The 19,818-nt window shown below is 44.6% G+C and overlaps 1 protein-coding gene across 1 annotated transcript in view; it reads left to right on the top strand.

Annotated features, from left to right (window-relative positions):
* The first annotated feature begins 1,022 nt into the window (after nucleotides 1-1,022).
* Nucleotides 1,023-19,818, top strand: part of arhgap10 (Rho GTPase activating protein 10) — a 64,535-nt gene continuing 45,739 nt past the window's right edge. Inside the window, exon 1 of the mRNA XM_030788039.1 lies at nucleotides 1,023-1,201. Coding sequence (XP_030643899.1) covers nucleotides 1,048-1,201 — 154 coding nt within the window. The 5' untranslated portion in view covers nucleotides 1,023-1,047. The remainder of the gene's footprint in view (nucleotides 1,202-19,818) is intronic.

Raw genomic sequence — 19,818 nt, 5'->3', positions numbered from 1 at the left:
TGAAAAATTACGAAATTACAGACAAGTAGTAAATGTGGCCAGACACGGGCACTAGGTAATACAGTCAAATCCGATAACCCAGTGATGCGGACGTGATCCGACAGAATCAACTGAGATATTAATTGTAAAAACAGACTTAATCAGCATTGGTTAAATGTAATTACAGCGGTCATTTTAAAGGAGATCAATGGGCCTATATAATGTGGTTTGTCTGGCGATGTTTTAAATACTGTTTAACGCGTATTGACCGCGCGTTAAAGTTACTTACTTTGAACGGAGCGGTGTTCTTCCAACACGTATGCATGAATTTATAAAACCGTCTTAAATTTACGTTGTCAAAGCTGTGACCTAAAACATATTACAAGTAAAGGCGGCAATATTCCTAATCTACAGCCTCGCGATGTTCTGCACACATCCAGGGACCATGTGCGTGCTGTAAATAAGACCGAAAAGAAACCAAAAGCGCTGTCACACACAAAGGTTCCGCCTTAAACTTCGCTTTAGATCCGCAGAACAGCTATTCTGATTGGCGTTGCCCTTATCTGAGACACTGAAAAGCTGAGGCGAGCAAATAATCGAGTCATTTAGCTAACTTTTCTATGGAACACGGGGAAATATTTTCAGTATAGTACCCGAGTGTCCTGGCATTGAAAACCTGGGCGTCATTACGGCGTGCAGGGAGAGGACTTTACGCTCCGTTTTCTGTCATTCACTAGCCGTATGGTAGTTGGACTACGTGGACCTCAAGCCGACTTGTTACAACTGACCAGCCTTATTTTTCACTATTTTATGAACGTATGATCTTTTTTTAAGCGAAGTGACAAGCGGTGAGCCTACAATTTTCATTGAAGAGAGAGTTTTCGGAAAACGTTTTGTTGTTTGTTTTAGTTTATGAACAGTTTGAACAAGAGCTGCCGTCGTAGTTGGTAACGTTAAATCCAGAAATAGCTAAGTGCAATCCGCAAAGGTTTTATTAATATCGCTGTGTGTCGGTCTGTTAGCTAGTTTACCACACTTCGGAATTATTCAGCCGTGAACTCCACAAAAATGGGTTTACTCCCGCTGGAGTTCAGCGAGTGTTACTTGGACAGTCCTAACTTCAGAGAAAAGATCAAGGCTCACGAAGCGGAGCTCGACAGAACAAACAGGTTCATTAAAGAACTCTACAAAGATGGAAAAAATCTCATCAACGCCACGAAACGTAAGTTGCATTTTACCTAATTGAGGCCTTTTCTTGAGCAACTAAAGTGGGTGTGTATTTATTGCACTGTTTTTGCTTGTTCTGTCAAATAGCGTTGCATGTCAGGTAATGCTGAGGTTAAATTGTTTAAATGAGTTTTTATTTTGTAATGGTGTGTCACTCTAAAAGATCACAAGGTAAGTGAGCAATGACTGATTAAGTAACAACGTGGATACGAAATGACCGATTGCTGACAGGTTTCGAGCAAGCGGAGGGGTGGGGGACACATCGCGTTTAGAGCATTTCACTCTGGATAACAGTGCAGCTTCGACATCTTGACAAGCCCTGTAATGTTCACGGATGAGTATCATAACATTTGTCACCGAATGTCTTGACTTAGATTCTGGACAATTTTACTCTGTCTAACAGTTTCGCAAATGTTGTTATTCATTTATGTTTTTCCAGGCCTCCTCCTCATACCAACTTCAGTTGTAAGTTTATGGGACTGTTAAATTGTTGACCCAAGGTGCAGTTCATCTCGACACGAAACCACCTGACAGTTGCTGGATAGACTGTTTGAACGGTTAGGCTGCTCTTAGAGGTCAGTCTGTGGAGAAAGTCCGTCCTTAAGGGACATGTGACTGTCATAGCGAAGCGTGGTTAAAATAAAATCCATTACCGAGAAAGAAAAAAACCAAAAAACCAAACGTCTTTTAATTTAGATGAAAAACTGAACTCTGCGCGCGTTCCAGTGGTTTGAACCAGTGCCGCCTTTGTGTGTGAACGGCTGTCGTTAGACCAAGTGAAGCGGTCAAGTGATGTGTTTTTTTTATGTTTGGAGATCTTTGTGGGCAACAGTGGTGTGTTTAAAGGCCATTGCTGTTTTCTTCTTTGTGCATGTTTGTTCAGGCGAAATGCATCGATTTGCGACGCTTAACTGTAACAATCTTATTACCCACACGCGCCATAGGACATTTCCCTTCTTTTGACTTCCTAGGAGAGTTTGAGGAGCCTCTGAGAAAAGACAAGACAGAACAAATTGTTTAAGCGTAGCGAGTCCATGTGACTGTATTTTGCTGTTTGCTTTGCAAACTGTACTTTTATTTTTATGGACTCTTTTGAATGATCAAGAACTTTCACGTCCCTCACTGTCTCCCCTTTACCCAACACTCATTTTTTTTTTTTTCTGAGTGAAGCTGTCCTTTTGCCTGAACTGGTTGCCAAAACCCTGCTGTGTTGCGGCCTGATGGAGCGCACCAGACCATTGCGGGGTTTGAGGTTTTGCGACTTTATGAAAGTTATATAAGGGCACCCTTTTATGCTGGAGGTTAAATGCTGCTCTGTCAGTTGCAGGTGAGTGTTGCGCTTTGGAGAGGGACCAGGCGGAGACTGATTCTGAGGTGCAAAGCTCCGATGTTTGTCACTGACAAGGGCCTCTTGCTCAGGCCAAATCTCTTAGCAGTGGTTGTTTTTTGTTTTGTTTTGATTTTTAAATGAAACAAATAAAAGGGATGGAGTGTGGTGTCAGAGAGAGAAAGAGAGAGAGAGAGGAAGGGAAAAAGGTGTGGTCATACAGTAGTCAAGACTGAAAGGTGAGTGTTTTTTACCTGAGTGGGCGAAGACTGTGGAGCAGTAAGACATGTGCTGAGTCAGAACTGAGGGAAGAACAATTTGAATTCGTCTACTGTGTACACAAGACTGAGAGAAACAATATCTGTTAAGGGCTCTTTAGTTTCTCCGTGGAAATCAAACCACACCCAGAGTGTTTGGGTTGTGCTTTTTGGATCATGCTTTTTATTTTTCAGGATTCAGTCAACCAAAGAATGGATGTATACACACTGAGAAGGTTTGCCAAGCAGAGGGTGACTCATAACACACACTCTCTCTCTCTTTCTCTTTCTCTTTCTCTCTCTCTCTCTCTCTGTCTCTCTCTCTCTCTCTCTCTGTCTCTCTCTCTGTCACTCTCTCTCTTTCTCTTTCTCTGTCTCTCGCTCTCTCTCACACTCTCTCTCTCTCTTCGTCTATTGATCCATCTCACTCTCAGTCACACTCTCTCACACAAACAGAACGGAAAGAAACAAACACAGAGTTATTTGAAAAGACTCTCCTCATGTGGAGCTGAGAAATGGTCTCTTTTGGAAATACAGGAATAAATCGTGTTCTCATCCTTAGCATGTACATTACAGACCTAATGGTGTTTAAAACATGACCTCACCCCAGGCAAGGCTCCAAAACCGATGATTTTATCAGACTGGGAAAATAGTTCCCTCTTCATCCAGAGCTAGTCTGCTTCACGGATTTGGCATCAGCCCTATGTTCTCTCTCTCTCTCCCTCTCTCTCTTTTTTCTCTCTCTCTCTCTCTCTCTCTCTCTCTCTCTCTCTCTCTCTCTCTCTCCCTCTCTCCCTCTCTCATATCTCTCTGTCAGTTTGTTTGGGGTTGTTTGCTGTGTTTCACCTGAGGTGGAGTTTGGTATCAGGCCGACAGTTTGATTTGGACCAGCTGACCGGAGAGCAGAGCAAACATAGTCTTTTTGTCGCTTTGGCCTGGTTTTCCCGCTCAGGGCTTAGACCTCGTCCTAAACCCGACTCTGTTTTGTGCGGCGTTTCCATGCTCACTGTGTACCGTGGTCCAATGCAACGCTTAAACCTGGACTGAGAACTCAAACTCTCCGTGTTTGTTTACTGCCGTCCTCTGACTGTAGAGTTTTATTTATTTATTTATTTTTCTGGTTGACTGTATGTGTAGACGTAGTGTTCAGCAGAAGCACAGTGTGTCTGATAACTGAGCTCATGAGGAATGTTAAGCCCTTAAGCCTGATGTCATGTCAATGATCAAAGCCACACAGACTGAGAAATCAAGGCTTTGTCCACTACTGACACCGGCACCTTGAGCGAGACACGCTTTTCGCTCGAAATATGATACGCAACTGTGTTAAAGATAAATCATCAAAACATGCCTTTCACCTCCAGTGTTTGTTTATTAGTTTTGGGTTTTGCTTGTTGTTGTTGTTGTTGTTGTTGTTGTTGTTTTTGACCTTGAGTTGTGGATAGAAAATCCATAACATTAACTCGACTGAATGCCGAACGGGCAAGGGGTCAAACGCTCTGAGAGCATGTCGAACGCGTTGGGGATTTAACACAAGTGAACCGTAATCAACGGGCCTGTTAATGATGATGCTGGTGAGAGCTGGTACTGGGTGAGTATCGGCGGAACATTGATCCATGGCAACCGTAGTCCCCCGCTATAGGTAAACAAGGGTTTGGGATTTCCTAAACAGAAACAGAGTCTGGTATCAAGACAACCCATAATCCACGGTCGATTTATAATTTGAGGTTATTTATGGTCGTCAAAACGAAGATGTTCTGAATTGGAAATAAGCACTTCAGCTGGAGCTCCAGGTGGAAAATCTCGGTTGCCGTCCCTGACACTGGAGTGTCCAAATTACGGAGTCTTCTGGAAGATCTCAAACCGAAGCGTGTCGTTCCCCCGTTGGCAGCGGCTCGGTAGCGCGTTCACAAGCCGCGGTCTCATTGGCTGACGGCGTACCCAAGTTCAGCAGCACTTGACTGCAATCACGTTGTATTTACAACTTCCACAAACGGGGGTGTGCAAGGACATATCGTAAATCCAAACCTTTTAGCCTGTCCACTGCTCTTCCCAAGCCCTGTCATTGTTAGAACATTTGAACATTTGCCAAAACCAGATGTGTATTTTTTCTTTTTTTTTTTTTTTTTTTTGTGGCTCTTGCCATTTCACTTTTCCCACCTTACGGGGAGGCTGTGGGAGAGAGCGCTGGGTCGGAAAATCCTTGATTCCGAAGGAAACGTGAGAATGGGACAGGCAGGGCAGAAATGTTCCCTCTGCATGAGGAAGAAACAGAGGATGCGCTTCTGTTTCAGTCAGTTTCCTTCATAGGAACACACACACACACACACACACACACGCTTCTATACACACTCTCTCTCACACACATATATATACGCACACACATTCACACACTTACTTATATATATGTACACACACACTTACGTATAGATTTTCACTTACACACACACAATCACATACACACAGATATGCACCCATACAGATACACACACACACACACATATATATATATATATGCTGATGCCCACTCTATTTGAGGGCTCTATTCATTGCCGTTTAAGACTAACAAACAGACTAATTATGTGTTCCACCCATGACGTGCTTCAGTACCTCTCCATGATTAGATAAGTCACTATAATATCACGCTGTTTGTGTTTGTTCAAGATGAATGAAGGCCACACAGAACGTCATTTAAAAAAAAAAAAAAAAAAACGAAAATACAGTGGGAGGAAAACCGACTTCATGGAGAGGAAAATGGGAGAGAGAGAAAGAAAAACTCTCCTCCACAGCATTCAAATCGCTCCTCTCACCAGCAGACGCCCTCATCTCAAGAACCCGTCCTCGGGCCGGCGGTTTACAGTGGAGATGAAGGGGGAGTTTGGGCTTTTGTGAGGGAGTCTTACCTCTGCAGTCGTAATCTATTAGCGGTGTTGATTTTGTGATGTTGGCAGGCGTAGACATGTCCACCGTGTTTGGCTGTGGTCAGATAGACCCTGTAATCATACTGTTTCTGCCTGTACCAAGGCATGAGCTCGGAATCTACCATCAGAAAGCCATTAAGAGAGAGACGCAGAGAGCCACAGTGGTTTGGCCCATGTCTTCTCTGACTGAAACACAGTGGGAATGATGGTGTTTGACTGCTGATGAACGCTACAGCTGCTCTGATGTTTGGTAACACGGTAATGCCATGTGGATTTGTCTTACCAAACACAGCTGTGTCTCTGTGCCGTGTGGATTTGTCTTACCAAACACAGCTGTGTCTCTGTGCCGTGTGGATTTGTCTTACCAAACACAGCTGTGTCTCTGTGCCGTGTGGATTTGTCTTACCAAACACAGCTGTGTCTCTGTGCCGTGTGGGTATGTCTTACCAAACACAGCTGTGTCTCTGTGCCGTGTGGATTTGTCTTATCAAACACAGCTGTGTCTCTGTGCCGTGTGGATTTGTCTTACCAAACACAGCTGTGTCTCTGTGCCGTGTGGATTTGTCTTACCAAACACAGCTGTGTCTCTGTGCCGTGTGGATTTGTCTTACCAAACACAGCTGTGTCTCTGTGCCGTGTGGATTTGTCTTACCAAACACAGCTGTGTCTCTGTGCCGTGTGGATTTGTCTTACCAAACACAGCCGTGTCTCTGTGCCGTGTGGATTTGTCTTACCAAACACAGCCGTGTCTCTGTGCCGTGTGGATTTGTCTTACCAAACACAGCCGTGTCTCTGTGCCGTGTGGATTTGTCTTACCAAACACAGCTGTGTCTCTGTGCCGTGTGGATTTGTCTTACCAAACACAGCTGTGTCTCTGTGCCGTGTGGATTTGTCTTACCAAACACAGCTGTGTCTCTGTGCTGTGTGGATTTGTCTTACCAAACACAGCTGTGTCACTGTGCCATGTGGTTTTGTGTCACTGTGCTGTGTTTTTGTGTGATCAGGCACAGTTGTGTCTCTGTACCGTGTGGTTTTGTGTTACCAAACACAGTTGTGTCTTTGTGCCGTTTGGTTTTGTGTTACCAAACACAGTTGTGTGCTGTGTGGTTTTGTGTCACTGTGCTTTGTGGTCTTGTGTCATTGTGCCGTGTGGCTTTGTGTCAGGGTGTCTGTCTGGTCAGAGTCGAGAGGGCATCTCAGTCTGGCCCAATACAGGCACCACAGCCATGCTGTGTTAAACATTCTTTCTCTCTCTCTCTCCCTCTCTCTTTTTTTCTTTCTCCCCTCATACTCTGTCAGGTGAAGTGTTGGCCTGCTCTGTATCTTTGTGTAAATGAATCCTATCAGTACCTGTTTCTCTAGCTTGACCAGTTGACTCAAAAGTGTCTTTTTACCTCAAAGGAGAGCAATGGACAGTGATAGAGTGTGTGTGTGTGTGTGTGTGCACGCGCATGTGCACAGTGTGTTGACAGTACCCCAGCGGTCGTTTTTTTAGGCAGGTCTGCATCAGCCCACCTGTCTGGCATTCTGCAGGAGCAACTTCTCTGCAGGAACGACTTCTCATACTCTAAACAGATAGAGAGAACATTCTGGAAGGACGGAATGTTTTTTTTTAAAAAAAAAAAAAAAAAAAAGGTTGAAGATGATGTAATGCAGAGCCTCTGAGAGAGAGTGAGGAAGGGAAAATGTAGAAGGAAAAAAAGAAGAGAACAGTGGGGCCTTAGGGGAGGAAGAAGGTGGATGAGGGGACAGAGATGGAGAGAGGGAGAGAGAGAGAGAGAGAGAGAGAGAGAGAAAAGGAGAGAGGGGACAGAGATGGAGAGAGAGAGAGAGAGAGAGAGAGAAAAGGAGAGAGGGGACAGAGATGGGGAGAGAGAGAGAGAGAGAGAGAGAGAAAAGGAGAGAGGGGACAGAGATGGAGAGAGAGAGAAAAGGAGAGAGGGGACAGAGATGGAGAGAGAGAGAAAAGGAGAGAGGGGACAGAGATGGAGACAGAGAGAGAGAGAAAAGGAGAGAAGGGACAGAGATGGAGAGAGAGAGAGAGAGAGACAGAGAGAGAGAGAGAGAGAGAGAGAGAGAGAGAAGGGCTTAAATGACTGGGAAAAGATCAGGGAGTGGAACAGGAAAGATTTCGGATGAGTCGCAAACACTGTCCAGCTTTTTACAGTTTTCTATCTGTGTGTCTCTGTGTGACCTCCACTGTCCAGTCAGATAAGAGAATAACAGTCCTAACACACACACACACTGGTGTAAACACAGTAGTAAGCATAACTGTGAAAAATGTGTTACAGAGTGAATATACACACAGACATGCCATCAGCCCTGTTACAGAGTGAATATACACACAGACATGCCATCAGCCCCATAACAGAGTGAATATACACACAGACATGCCATCAGCCCCGTAACAGAGTGAATATACACACAGACATGCCATCAGCCCCGTAACAGAGTGAATATACACACAGACATGCCATCAGCCCTGTTACAGAGTGAATATACACACAGACATGCCATCAGCCCCGTAACAGAGTGAATATACACACAGACATGCCATCAGGCCCGTTACAGAGTGAATATACACACAGACATGCCATCAGCCCTGTTACAGAGTGAATATACACACAGACATGCCATCAGGCCCGTTACAGAGTGAATATACACACAGACATGCCATCAGGCCCGTTAAAAGTGAATATGGGGCTGGATTGTTTACCTAGTTCATTCATACAGCTGTATTTAAGTTAAATTTCGTATTTTGTTTGAAAAACTGCAGCTATTTGAGTGGTGCTGAGCATATAATGCGCACGCACGCACACACACACACACACTGAAAATTCTCTGAAGCCTATGGTTAGATGACTGTCTGATTCCAGGAGAGATTTGACATAACACAGAAACTATAGCCAGCCGTACTCTCTCTCTCCCTCTCTCTCTCTCCCTCTCTCTCCCTCCCTCTCTCTCTCTCTCTCTCTCTCTCTCCCTCCCTCTCTCTCTCCGGTGTGTGTTTGTGTGGTGTATAGGAGAGACTGGAGCAGTGGGTCTTTCTGAATGCAGCTCTGGGAACAGTCGGAGTTAAACAGTACTGTCCATGACTGGAGGAGTCTGGTATCGTGTCAGCGCGGGCAGTCGGCCTGTGTGTTTTTTTTTTGTTTTTTTTTCTGTCGTACGGTTTGGCATGTCCACAATCTCTGTGGTTCTGACTTCAGTCCACAGGCTGAAAGCGACTGAACCGTCTACCTATAATTATATAGATTTACATTTCAGTGAAAAATACCAGCATGACCTCTCTCTCTCTCTGTGTCTCTCTGTGTATACGTTTGACTGAACCAAGAAACAGGAGCGAGAGGATGATGGTATTAAATACTGCTCCCACAAACGATGAATTCAAAGTGCTGTCCATTTTTACCACACGTTTTCACTTTCATTCAGTACCCGTATTCACACCAAATCTGACCTGTGGACTGGCGCTTTAACGCGTTCAGAAGTACCCACACAAGTGTCTTTCTTTTTGGTTTTGTTTGGGTGTTTTTGGTTTTGTTTGGGTGTTTTTGTGTTTGTTTTTTGCCTTTGTGTTTGCTCGTCTTCTGTCCTTCTCTTTGCCGTGGAGGAAAAGGACAGAAAAAAAAACGGCCGTTTTGTCTTTTATTAGCCCCGAGAGGCCGATTCGCGTGCGGCTGAAACGTCTTTGACCTTTGACCTTTGTCTCTCGTCCTCGCGTCCTCGATTGACGACCTTTAGTGTTTTTAGCGCCGACAGGCCTCGGGTCCGCGCGTCACTTTGACGCGGCCACAAATCGGCCCTGGGATGAGGGAGCGCTCCAGATCCCGCCTGCTTCGTTCCTGCCTTCCAGAACCTTCAGTGTTTGTGTTTTGGTTTCTTTCAACCCCCTTTTTGTGTGCACCCCTCCCTTCCCCCTAGTTTTCCTGTGCGAGGAGCGTTGGCCTGCAGGCTCTGATTAATGGGAGGTCCTGCAGTCCTAATGATGCACTGAGACCAGGAGTTCATCTCTCTGTTTAGGAGAACTCCTCATTCCGCATCGTTCCGTTGCTATGCCTTAAAAAGGATGTCCTTCAGTTCTGGGGAATCTCTGTTTTTTTTGTTTTTTGTGACGGGCCCTGATTGCACTGGTATTTGTTTGGGTGTAGATTTTTCTTCTCTCAAGTTCACTCAAAACATCCAAATTTAGTCTTATTGACTCTTCTGCACAGATGGGCTTGATTTGTGTTGTAATTTGTTTGATGTTTTTTTATTATTATTATTATTATTATTATTATTATTATTATTATTGCAAAGCAAACCTAGCCTTCTTGTTTTTGGAACAAGATGTGTCAGAAATATTTCTAACAGTACCAACCAAAAGACTTCAGAGGTTTTTACAGTTAAATACCTGAATTTACATGAAAAGTTATTGTGTGAAAGTCCCGCAGTTTCCACCACTAGTGTTTCACTATCTCAATCTCAAATTCCCCACACTGGAGGAAAGTGAAAGAAAAAGAAAACCCTGCGTAGACAAAGAGAGAGAGAGAGAGAGAGAAAGAGAGGAAGAGAGAAAGAGAGGAAGAGAGAGAGAGAGAGAGAGAGAGAGAGAGAGAAAAAGAGAGAAAGTGAAAAAGAAAGTGAAAGATTATAGAAATGGTGATTATGGGGCTGGTATCCAAAAACCCCCAGAAACCCCATCTCTGGTGACCGGTGGTTCATTTCCCCAGGTGACCTGATGTTTTCTTTTCTTTTCTTTTCTTTTCTTTTTTTGGTTCTAGGTGGGTTTTAGTTTTAGTTTTGCTGTGAAATTAATGAACTGAATCTGCCAATCTGGAATTCCAGGACTGAAACTAGTGCCCCCCCACCCCCCACTCCCGCCCCTCTTGGTCTGCCCCTCCACATATGGCGGCAATTACTGCCAAAAGTCCATGTTGATTACATCACTCTCTCAAATTGGCCTTATCGATGACATCATATTTGCATTCTCTCTCTCTCACTCTCTCTCTCTCTCTTACTATCTCTCACTATCTTACATTTCCACATTATGCAGTGGAGAATTCTGTGCTCACACACCACTGCTTCACACACCACTGCTTCACACACCACTGCTTCACACAACACTGACTCACACAACACTGACCACACACCAACACACCAGCAACGCACACAAGAGCTGAAATACTAGTCTGTTTTACCATCAACTCTGCATTTTAGTCACCCCGAGTACTGCTCTGTGTGCGTGCGTGCGTGCGTGCGTGCGTGCGTGCGTGTGTGCGTGCGTGCGCGTGTGTGTGTGTCTGTGTGCGCGCGGGTGCATGCGTGCGTCTGTGTGTGTGCGTGCATCTGTGTGTGTGTGTGTGTGTGCGTGTGTGCGTGTGTGTGTGTGTGCGTGTGTGTGCGCGTGTGTGCGTGTGTGTGCGCGTGTGTGAGTGCTGAAGATTCTCCAGTACTGCTGACCTGACTGCTGAGTCACCATTCCTCCGCTCGAACTCTGTGGAGGTAAATATGTGGTGTGAGGCTGATTGACCCAGTTTAGTATGATAACAGAAGCGCTTCCCTGAACCTTAGGCTGCACTGTGACCCCCCAGGGCTCTGGGGGCATTTGGGGGGGGGGGGGGGGGGGGTGTTACTGAGAGCTGGGCCAGCTGGGAAACCCTCATAGTATCCCTGATGTAAGGGTTATTTCCAGTAGCACCAATCTGGTTTGACCTGAAAAGAAGTCAGGCCATACCAGACTGGCCCAACAAAAAAACAAACAAACAAAAAAAGCACTCTACTCCACATATTCATGGGGCGTAGGTCTTGGTAGTCCTCTCTGAGTGTAACGTTACAAGCATGAGTCGAACACGCTCCGTGTCGTGACTGACGCTGACATAGCTGATGGTTGTGGAAAGATGACAGAGATTTTTGACGCTGCCAGTATGACGCTGAGCAAAACACAAAACCCCACAGTGCTGTGCTGTACTCTGACTGAATCAGGTTATGGACCACTGGACACACACACACACACACCCACACCCCCGAACTTTGCTGGGGCGAAGCACAGGTCACGTTCCTATTACAAAATGAACAAGGCTCAAGACTTTGAATTGTATTGTTGCAGTTGTCAAACAAATTCCAGTCATGATTTGTTGGATGGCTGCAGTTCAACACATAATACCGTTCCAACCAGGAGATTAATAAACATAAAAAAAATTAAATAAATAAACAGGCTCTTTTAAATATCTCTGGTTTCCATTGTATGACACCCTGTCAGTGCTAACTGTCATTACTTACACTGAGGGAAAAAAAAAAAAAAGAAAAAACAATTTGTTGCTATGGTACCTGTTTCCTGTTTGACTTATCAGTCTCTCCCATGCTTCCAAACCCGAGGCAGGAACTCTTTCATTGGCCGATCAATACAACTGGAACTTCAGAGGACTTCTGTCAGTTTACGTGTCTTTCACTTTGGCGCGAGATGTGTTTTGTGGTTGGCTATTGAGAGTCATAGAGACTACATGGGTCAAAATGTGTTGCGGTAAAAATGTCCGACTCAGATGAAAGGACAGAGAAACCGACTGGCTCTCCGGCCCGGTTTACCAGATCACGCGACCAGTTTGTCTGAATGGTGACCAGGCAAAAAAAAAAGAGTTGTAAATTAGTTTAACAAAGGTCCATTTTAAACTGCTGTTTGTTAGTTTTGTTGTTAGGAGAGCACCACTGATTTTTCACACGTATCCAAAAACCTGTTTTCGGGGGAATTGCCCTGAATTCCAAATTTGAATCAGGATTCTAGATTAATTTGCATCTTTTATCTGGAAAACAGCTTTTCAAAACTATGTGGTCAACCAGTCAAATCTTTATTTGATAATGCTCATTGTTTGTTAGGCGTTTTATTTGTCTTACGATTAAGAACGTATAAGGGAATTTCCCCTTTGTCTCCGACTTCGAGTTTACCTGGCGCGCGCGAGCGCGTGCCTCAGCTCCTTGAGGAGGATTCCTCTGCGCGTCTTTATCTCTAGTGAAAGAATGCATGTGGTTTCTTTTACGGGCGATCTTTGAACCTTGGAATTACTTCATGGGAAAAGTGTATGTCTCTTCATGCCGTGTTTTCATATCTCAGTCATTTTCCCGCTGCGTCGGTTCTAATCTTCATAAAAGTTTCCACACTCATGTTGGCGCCCATTCATGTGGTACAATGCACAGTAGAGTACTAGTGTTATATGAGGGCTGGCAAAAGAATGTTGTGAAAACATGTTTTTCCAGAGATAGATGTTGGGAGTGGTTCATGCTGTTTCCACTTTTCCACTCAACTGTTTCCAGATCAGCCGTAACGCCCCCCCGGATGCACAGCGCTGGGCATTCGCATCGTGGATTGCTAAGAAAACATTCGCTCTGTTTGCCCGACTGGGTGGAGTCTTCGACCTCGTTAATGTCACTGTGAAATACCTGTAAATTATGGAAATCTTCTTTAACGTGTTCTAGATATTTTAAGATCATCTGCTAAAGGGTTAAATGTGACGTAAACATGAAAATGAGCAAGTATAATAGTATTGCTTGCAGAAGCACATCTTGCATTTACAAAACGTCTATCAACTCCACGCCTCGTGACTCAGTGGTAGACGCGTTTTACATGCCTTCACTAAAACATCTGATTTAGTCAAGTAAAGGGTGTAAAGGTTAACCGACCAGCTGAATCCATTGTGTTGGCCCCGAGCCTAGTAAAAGAAATTACATCGCTATTGTCTTAAATTTACTAGTCTTTGTAAAATAGACGTCCAAAATGAGCGACGGTGAACTGAGGGGTTAGTGCGTCTTGAAAAGTGCGGCCAGTGTTTTTTGCGCTGTATTTAGGTTGGGGGGACAAAACGGGACAGATATTTTCGCTGAGGGGAAAGAGAGACGTAACCAGAGACCGGGTTGCTGAGTGGAACGCTTCAAACAGCGTCTCCTTTGTGTATTTTTGGGCTCGAGTCTTTGCCCTTGTAGGGACCGAAGGACAGATTCAAACTCGAGACCTCATACATATGTTTCTTTTTTTTTTTCTTTGGTACGAGTACTGAGTGCTAGAAACCAATCATAAAGTCATTTGATTATTGCAACCCGCTGAAAACGTTCTGCGTTGTGACTTGTCACAAAGATTTGCACAGTGAATTTGCCCACGGGAAGTTTTAAACTGTCAGTGCCGACAACATTTCGGAGGAAACAAAATAGAGAAATAAATGGTTTATATCGCAAACTATACTATCGCATACTATAGGTATACCGCAATTACCGTAATCCCAAATGCACCTTTTGTATGTGTATATTTCCAATTGCTCTACTTGTTCATGCGGCCAATGGAATTCAGCAAATGTGCAGTATCCTGAAGTACAGTATCGCAGCGGCTAATTATAATTTTATTTTTTTGTGGCATTGTTACGTATTTTATTGTTTTACATTTTGGTTACATTGTATATATATATTATTTATATATTTAGCTTTTAGTTAGTTTAGGTTGAGCTCTTTTCTTTTTATTAATTGCTGTTTGTTATGTGTGAGTGCACCGTAAGGATTACCTCCCAATTTTGTTGTATTCTGTGCAATGACAATATCTATCTATCTATCTATCTATCTATCTATCTATCTATCTATCTATCTATCTATCTATCTATATATATATATATATATATCTATCTGTCTATTTATCTATCTGTCTGTCTATCTATCTATCTATCTATCTGTCTATCTATCTATCTGTTACACGGTTGACTCGTCTGTACTACTGTGTAAATTAAACTAACATAAGAAAAGAGGCGTCGCTGTGATCTTCTCTCGCCTGTGAGGCATTAGCTTGGTCTGCGTTTAGCGAGGAAGGTAGAGCGGTTACATATTCATCAGAGACCAGCCCAAGTGCTGTGCTCACGCTTATGAAAAAAAACCATGCAACCATGGTACACACCATGATTGTGATGTGCTTGAAGCAATGATGCAGCACATTTAACTTCCTCAAAAGACACTACTGTTACGTTTGGACATCTCTGTGTGAGTAACACATCTAACCACAAAACCCGGGCACAGGCGTGCTGCCCACTGCTCCTGGTCTCCGTGCTCACTACCGCTGTGGTATAGGATGGGTCAAATGCAGAGGTTAAATTCACTACTCACTGCTCACAGTGTGTGTCTGTGTGTGTGTGCGCGCTATCACAGAGATTCTAAATCCCTTAACATAAATCCTATTCTAAGTTCTAAATCCCTTAACATAAGCTTTAGTTTAGACAGGAAAGTCAAGTCTTCGTATTTGGGGCCAAAACAGTTGCGGTCAGCACTCTGCTGTTCTGACAATATTACGTCATTACCCGACACTGTGCCCTGGGGGGATGTGTATAACGTCTCTTATGGGCCGCGTTCCTAGAAATGATTATTTTGCCTCATACAATGATGAAAGCTTGTGACCAAAACGTCATGTTTTTGTATCAAGGACCAACACGGTGTCTCGCTCTTGACGTAAAGTTTTACTCAGTCGTTAACCGTGGGATCACAACTGATTTGCTTGTCTGACTAAAAATGCGTTTGAAGTGGAAATTACCATTATGTCCCATTATCCCCATTCTTTCGTGCAGCCCTGTAATTTTTTTGGGGCATGTTGTGCATCTAATTGGCCGTTGTTTAGCTCCATGGGGAGATAGACTCAGGGTTTAACAGAGATAAGTGAATCTTTTGTGAATGCATACATCATGCTACACCCGATGTTGCGTAATGAGGAGAGATGTTTTTTTTTTCAACACTCTCACAAGATCAGAGCAGAACAGCGTGCAGATACAAGGCCATAAACCACATAGAGGCTTACCCGAAACTTCAACGAGCGGAAGCCTGGGTCAAAAAACAACAAACAAACAAGCAAACAAACAGTTTCAACACCTGCTCGCAGCTGCAGACGAAAGCTTTGTGGCTGCAGACACGTTTTCATGTGTGCCTTTTGAGTAACGCTTGTCATCACACAGCTTAATGTCAAGCCTGCTCCTTTGTGTTGTGTGTGTGTGTGTGTGTCTGTAAAAGCGTGTGTGGCTGAAGTCTTGCGTCAGGACGACTGCCGGGTTACTGAGTGTGTATTTAATTGTATTTTGGTGTGTGTTTCCTCCTTTTCATTTTGTGTCCTTCTGTCTGTCCAACGCAGACGACACGTAAACACACCCACCCTGCTGCCCCCCCCCCCCTCCGCCACGGTGACGGACTGTAATACCCTTTCCAGTCACACACCAGCCCGTGCTAATCTCTGCCTAAAGCGTTCACCTCACCTGAGCACCAAGACACTGCGCTCAGAAGTCCATTTAAAGCCTCTCTGACTGCTGCCTTTGTGTTTGTGTGTGAAGCCAAACGCGTGACTCCTTGCCAACACAACACAACAACGACACAACACAACACAACAACAATTACGCACGATCACATAAAAATCAGTCGCTTAAAAAACACACAGGCCTCCTGGAAAACATACATAATTGGACTAACATAACACAAGTTTGCGTGTGTGTGTGTGTGTGTGTGTGTGTTTCCTCAGAAAAACAGGAAAAGAAAAGACTGTTTACATATAGTCTGCTGTCTCTCTCTCTCTCTCTCTCTCTCTCTCTGTCTCTCTCTCTGTCTCTCTCTCTCTCTCTCTCTCTCTCTGTCTCTCTCTCTGTCTCTCTCTCTCTCTCTCTCTCTCTCTCTCTCTCTCCCTCTCTCTATCTCTCCCTCACTCTCTCTCTCTCTCTCTCTCTCTCTCTCTGTCTCTCTCTCTGTCTCTCTCTCTGTCTCTCTCCCTCTCTCTCTCTCTCTCTCTCTCTCTCTCTGTCTCTCTCTCTCTCTGTCTCTCTCTCTCTCTCTCTCTCTCTCTCTCTCTCTCTCTCTCTTTTCGCCTCTATCTCTCCCTCTCTCTCTCTGTATCTCTATCTCTCTCTGTCTCTCTCTCTCTCTGTCTTATGCCACACTCAGAGTAGCTGTGGCTGTGTAGAGACTGTAGTTAGACAGTGTGGAGTGGAGTGGTAGTGGAGCGGTAGAGTAGTGGTAGTGGTAGTGTAGTGTAGTGTAGAGTACAGTAGTGTAGTATAGTGCAGTGTAGGTTTTGAGGCACTCACTCAGCTCTCTGCATGTTACTGCCTGTTTTTCTCCTCACCGCTGAGTGCCTCTCATGTCTAAAAGAGAAAGAGTTACTTCACACATATATATATGTGTGTGTGTATGTGTATATGTGTGTGTGTGTGTGTGTATATATATATATATATATATATATATATATACACACACATACAGTATGACACTGGCACGCATGCATACGCGCACAAACAAAAGCACTCGCACACACACGCGCACACACACACACACACACACACACACACACACACACACAGAGTTTCCTGCAGTTTCTATTTTCAGTCTTGTCCAAAGTGCAGATCCTGGTGAACAATGCCCAGGCCTGTGTTTTAAAATGTCAGGCAAAACTGCCCCAGATTGTGTTCTCAGAATGCGGCAGCTGTCTCCAGTCGCTTTCAGCCTGCCGTGCCTCCGGGTCCACCGCACACACAATGGATTAGGAACGCACCGTGTCTCTGCACTCGTTAAAAAGCCGTTAGCTCCGCTAAGCCAGAACACAACTCAAAGAGAGCGCATTTGAGATTAAAGAAACACTCTAGTCTTGTGTTTTTTTTTTTCCTCTCTCTCTCTCTTTATTGTTTATCCCGAGACCTTACGTAATCCTCACTCATCAGAGTAAACACCATTGAGAGAGAATCTGTTAGCAGCCAACTCTCACGCCGTTAACGGATATTGAATAATTCTTAAATAACGGAGTCCAGTGCTTCTGCAGCAAACTGTCCACCAGAAAATGTACATTTGCAGCTTGGTTGCGTGGCTCGTCTGTGCGGTACGTACAGAGACTGATTAGAGACCCACTGACCTGATCTCCTGCAGTGAGAGTGGCGACTAATCCTACAGGAGAGATCAAAATGCCATGAAGACAATACTGAGACGCAGGCAGAGCACCCCTCTTTAGCCCTGTCTCAGGAATCAGACCACACTGAGGATTAACAGGATGGTCACGACCCCTGACAGTTTCTCTCTCTCTCTCTCTCTCTCTCTCACTCTCTCTCTCTCTCTTTCTGACCAGCGCTGAGGAAGAGAAGTTTCTTTACTAACCAGTCTCTCTGGTCAGATTTCCATGCCCAGAGCACCACCTCTGTTTTCTCTTGGATCTGACAGAATGTGACACACGTGGGTCTTATTCTAACTGAGAAGACAGCAGAGATTACAGATAGTTTTGGGTGGGAGTTTCATTTCAAAGCAGCCTCACAGGATGCTGGACCCGACACGCCCAGTGAGCAAACCCAGGAGGACAGTGACTGTAGTGAGAGAGAGAGAAATCAGAGCCCAGCAACCGGAGCAGTGTGGGGGTTCGATTCCCGAGTACACCAGCTCTCTGCCGACGGCTCTGGATGTGAAACGCTGAGCCTCACGGTGATGGAACATTAGTCCATCGCTCTGGTTCAGAGGCTAAGCTAAGTGAATAACTGGAATTTATAACTGAATATTCTCACTGAGTCGTTCAGGCTCTGAGCTCTGTTCATATAGGCAATGTTACTGACACACAGACAGCCAGAGATGTTAAAGAGTTGTAGCTACTGAGAGACTGACTCTGATTGATAGAGATGAACATTACCTGATCTGAGATCAGTTTCTGGTGCAGTTTGTCCTGTGTATATAAAAGCTCTGTGGGCCTGGTGGTCAGTTTTTTGTTTGTTTGGTTTGTTTTTTGCTGGTTCATGTGAGTCAGGCTTTGAACTGTGGTAATTCACCATGACCCTATCACAGGTCAGAGAGGGAGAGAGGGAGATAAAGAGAGACAGAGAGAGAGATGGAGAGAGGGAGAGATGGAAAGAGAAAGAGAGGGGGGGGGGTGCTGACAGGGCATTTTCAGTGTAACCTGAGGGAAAGGTAAGAACCTTAATGTTCAACCACATTCCTGCGGACAAATCATTGGACAGTCTGGTCTGTGTATGTGAGTCTTACCAAACAGAAAAATCACACTGATGTGTGTGCGTGTGCGTGTGTGTATGTGTGTATGTGCGTGTGCGTGTGTTTATGTATGTACATGCATGTGCATGCAAGCTTATTTGAACAAATCATTTTTACATATTTATTGATGAAGGCCTTTGTGTTGTAATGCACTTGTTCACATGGGTCACACAGGTTACAGTGGGGTACAGTGGGGAGTGGGGCCAGACTACAGACCTGAGGGCGTGGAAGCATTTCACACACTGACTGATCACGGACTGACACTATAATGAAGGTTTAGTGCTGAAAAGAATCAGCTCCACTTGGCCCAGCATGGCTGCTGCTGTCGCTGCTGTTGTTGTTGTTGTTGTTGTTGTTGAAATCGTGAAGGGCAGCATGTTTTTTTTTTTTTTTTTTTTTTTTTTCTGTTTCTGTTTCTGTTTTTTGTTTTTCTTTCACATGGATGCGTCCAGCTGCTTTGGCCAGTGAGGCAGGGGAAAGTGATACCAGTCATAGCTCTCATCCTAAAATACCAACAACTCCTCTCCCATGGTTCCCAGTGGGAATGTGGTTAAACTGGGATCGCCCCAGGGAATCTCCAGAATGGGAAACATCCCCTTATGTAGCGCCCACAGAACATGACGCCAACCACCCCACCCCCTCCAAAAAAAAAAGAAAAAAAATGCACACACATCTATCTTACTTACACACATATGTTGTTGTTATCTGTTCTTTTATTGCGGCATGTCCTTGGTATGGCTGTCATTGTTCTGGATCTCAGAGCTCCTACCTGTTCTCTGGGAGGCATACGATGACGATGATGCTGATGATGGTGATGATGATGGTGATGATGATGGTGATGATGATGGTGATGATGATGGTGATGGTGATGGTGATGGTGATGATGATGATGATGATGATGCTGATGATGCTGATGATGATGCTGATGATGATGATGATGATGATGATGGTGATGACTGGTCTGTTTTGGCCGTGTCACACTGACTGCTGACAGCCTGAGGGGTGTGTGTGTGTGTGTGACCAGAGAAGCAGAAATAGGCCAGCGCAGAGAGACAGGATGTGACATCTTCTCAGTTTCCTGTGTGTCTGATAGGGCCTTTCACATGTAGACCACACTTTT

Source organism: Chanos chanos, chromosome 11, assembly GCF_902362185.1.
Source record: "Chanos chanos chromosome 11, fChaCha1.1, whole genome shotgun sequence".
Taxonomy (NCBI): domain Eukaryota; kingdom Metazoa; phylum Chordata; class Actinopteri; order Gonorynchiformes; family Chanidae; genus Chanos; species Chanos chanos.
The sequence above is the reverse complement of the archived record's forward strand: the minus strand, read 5'-3'. Positions and strand labels throughout refer to the sequence as shown.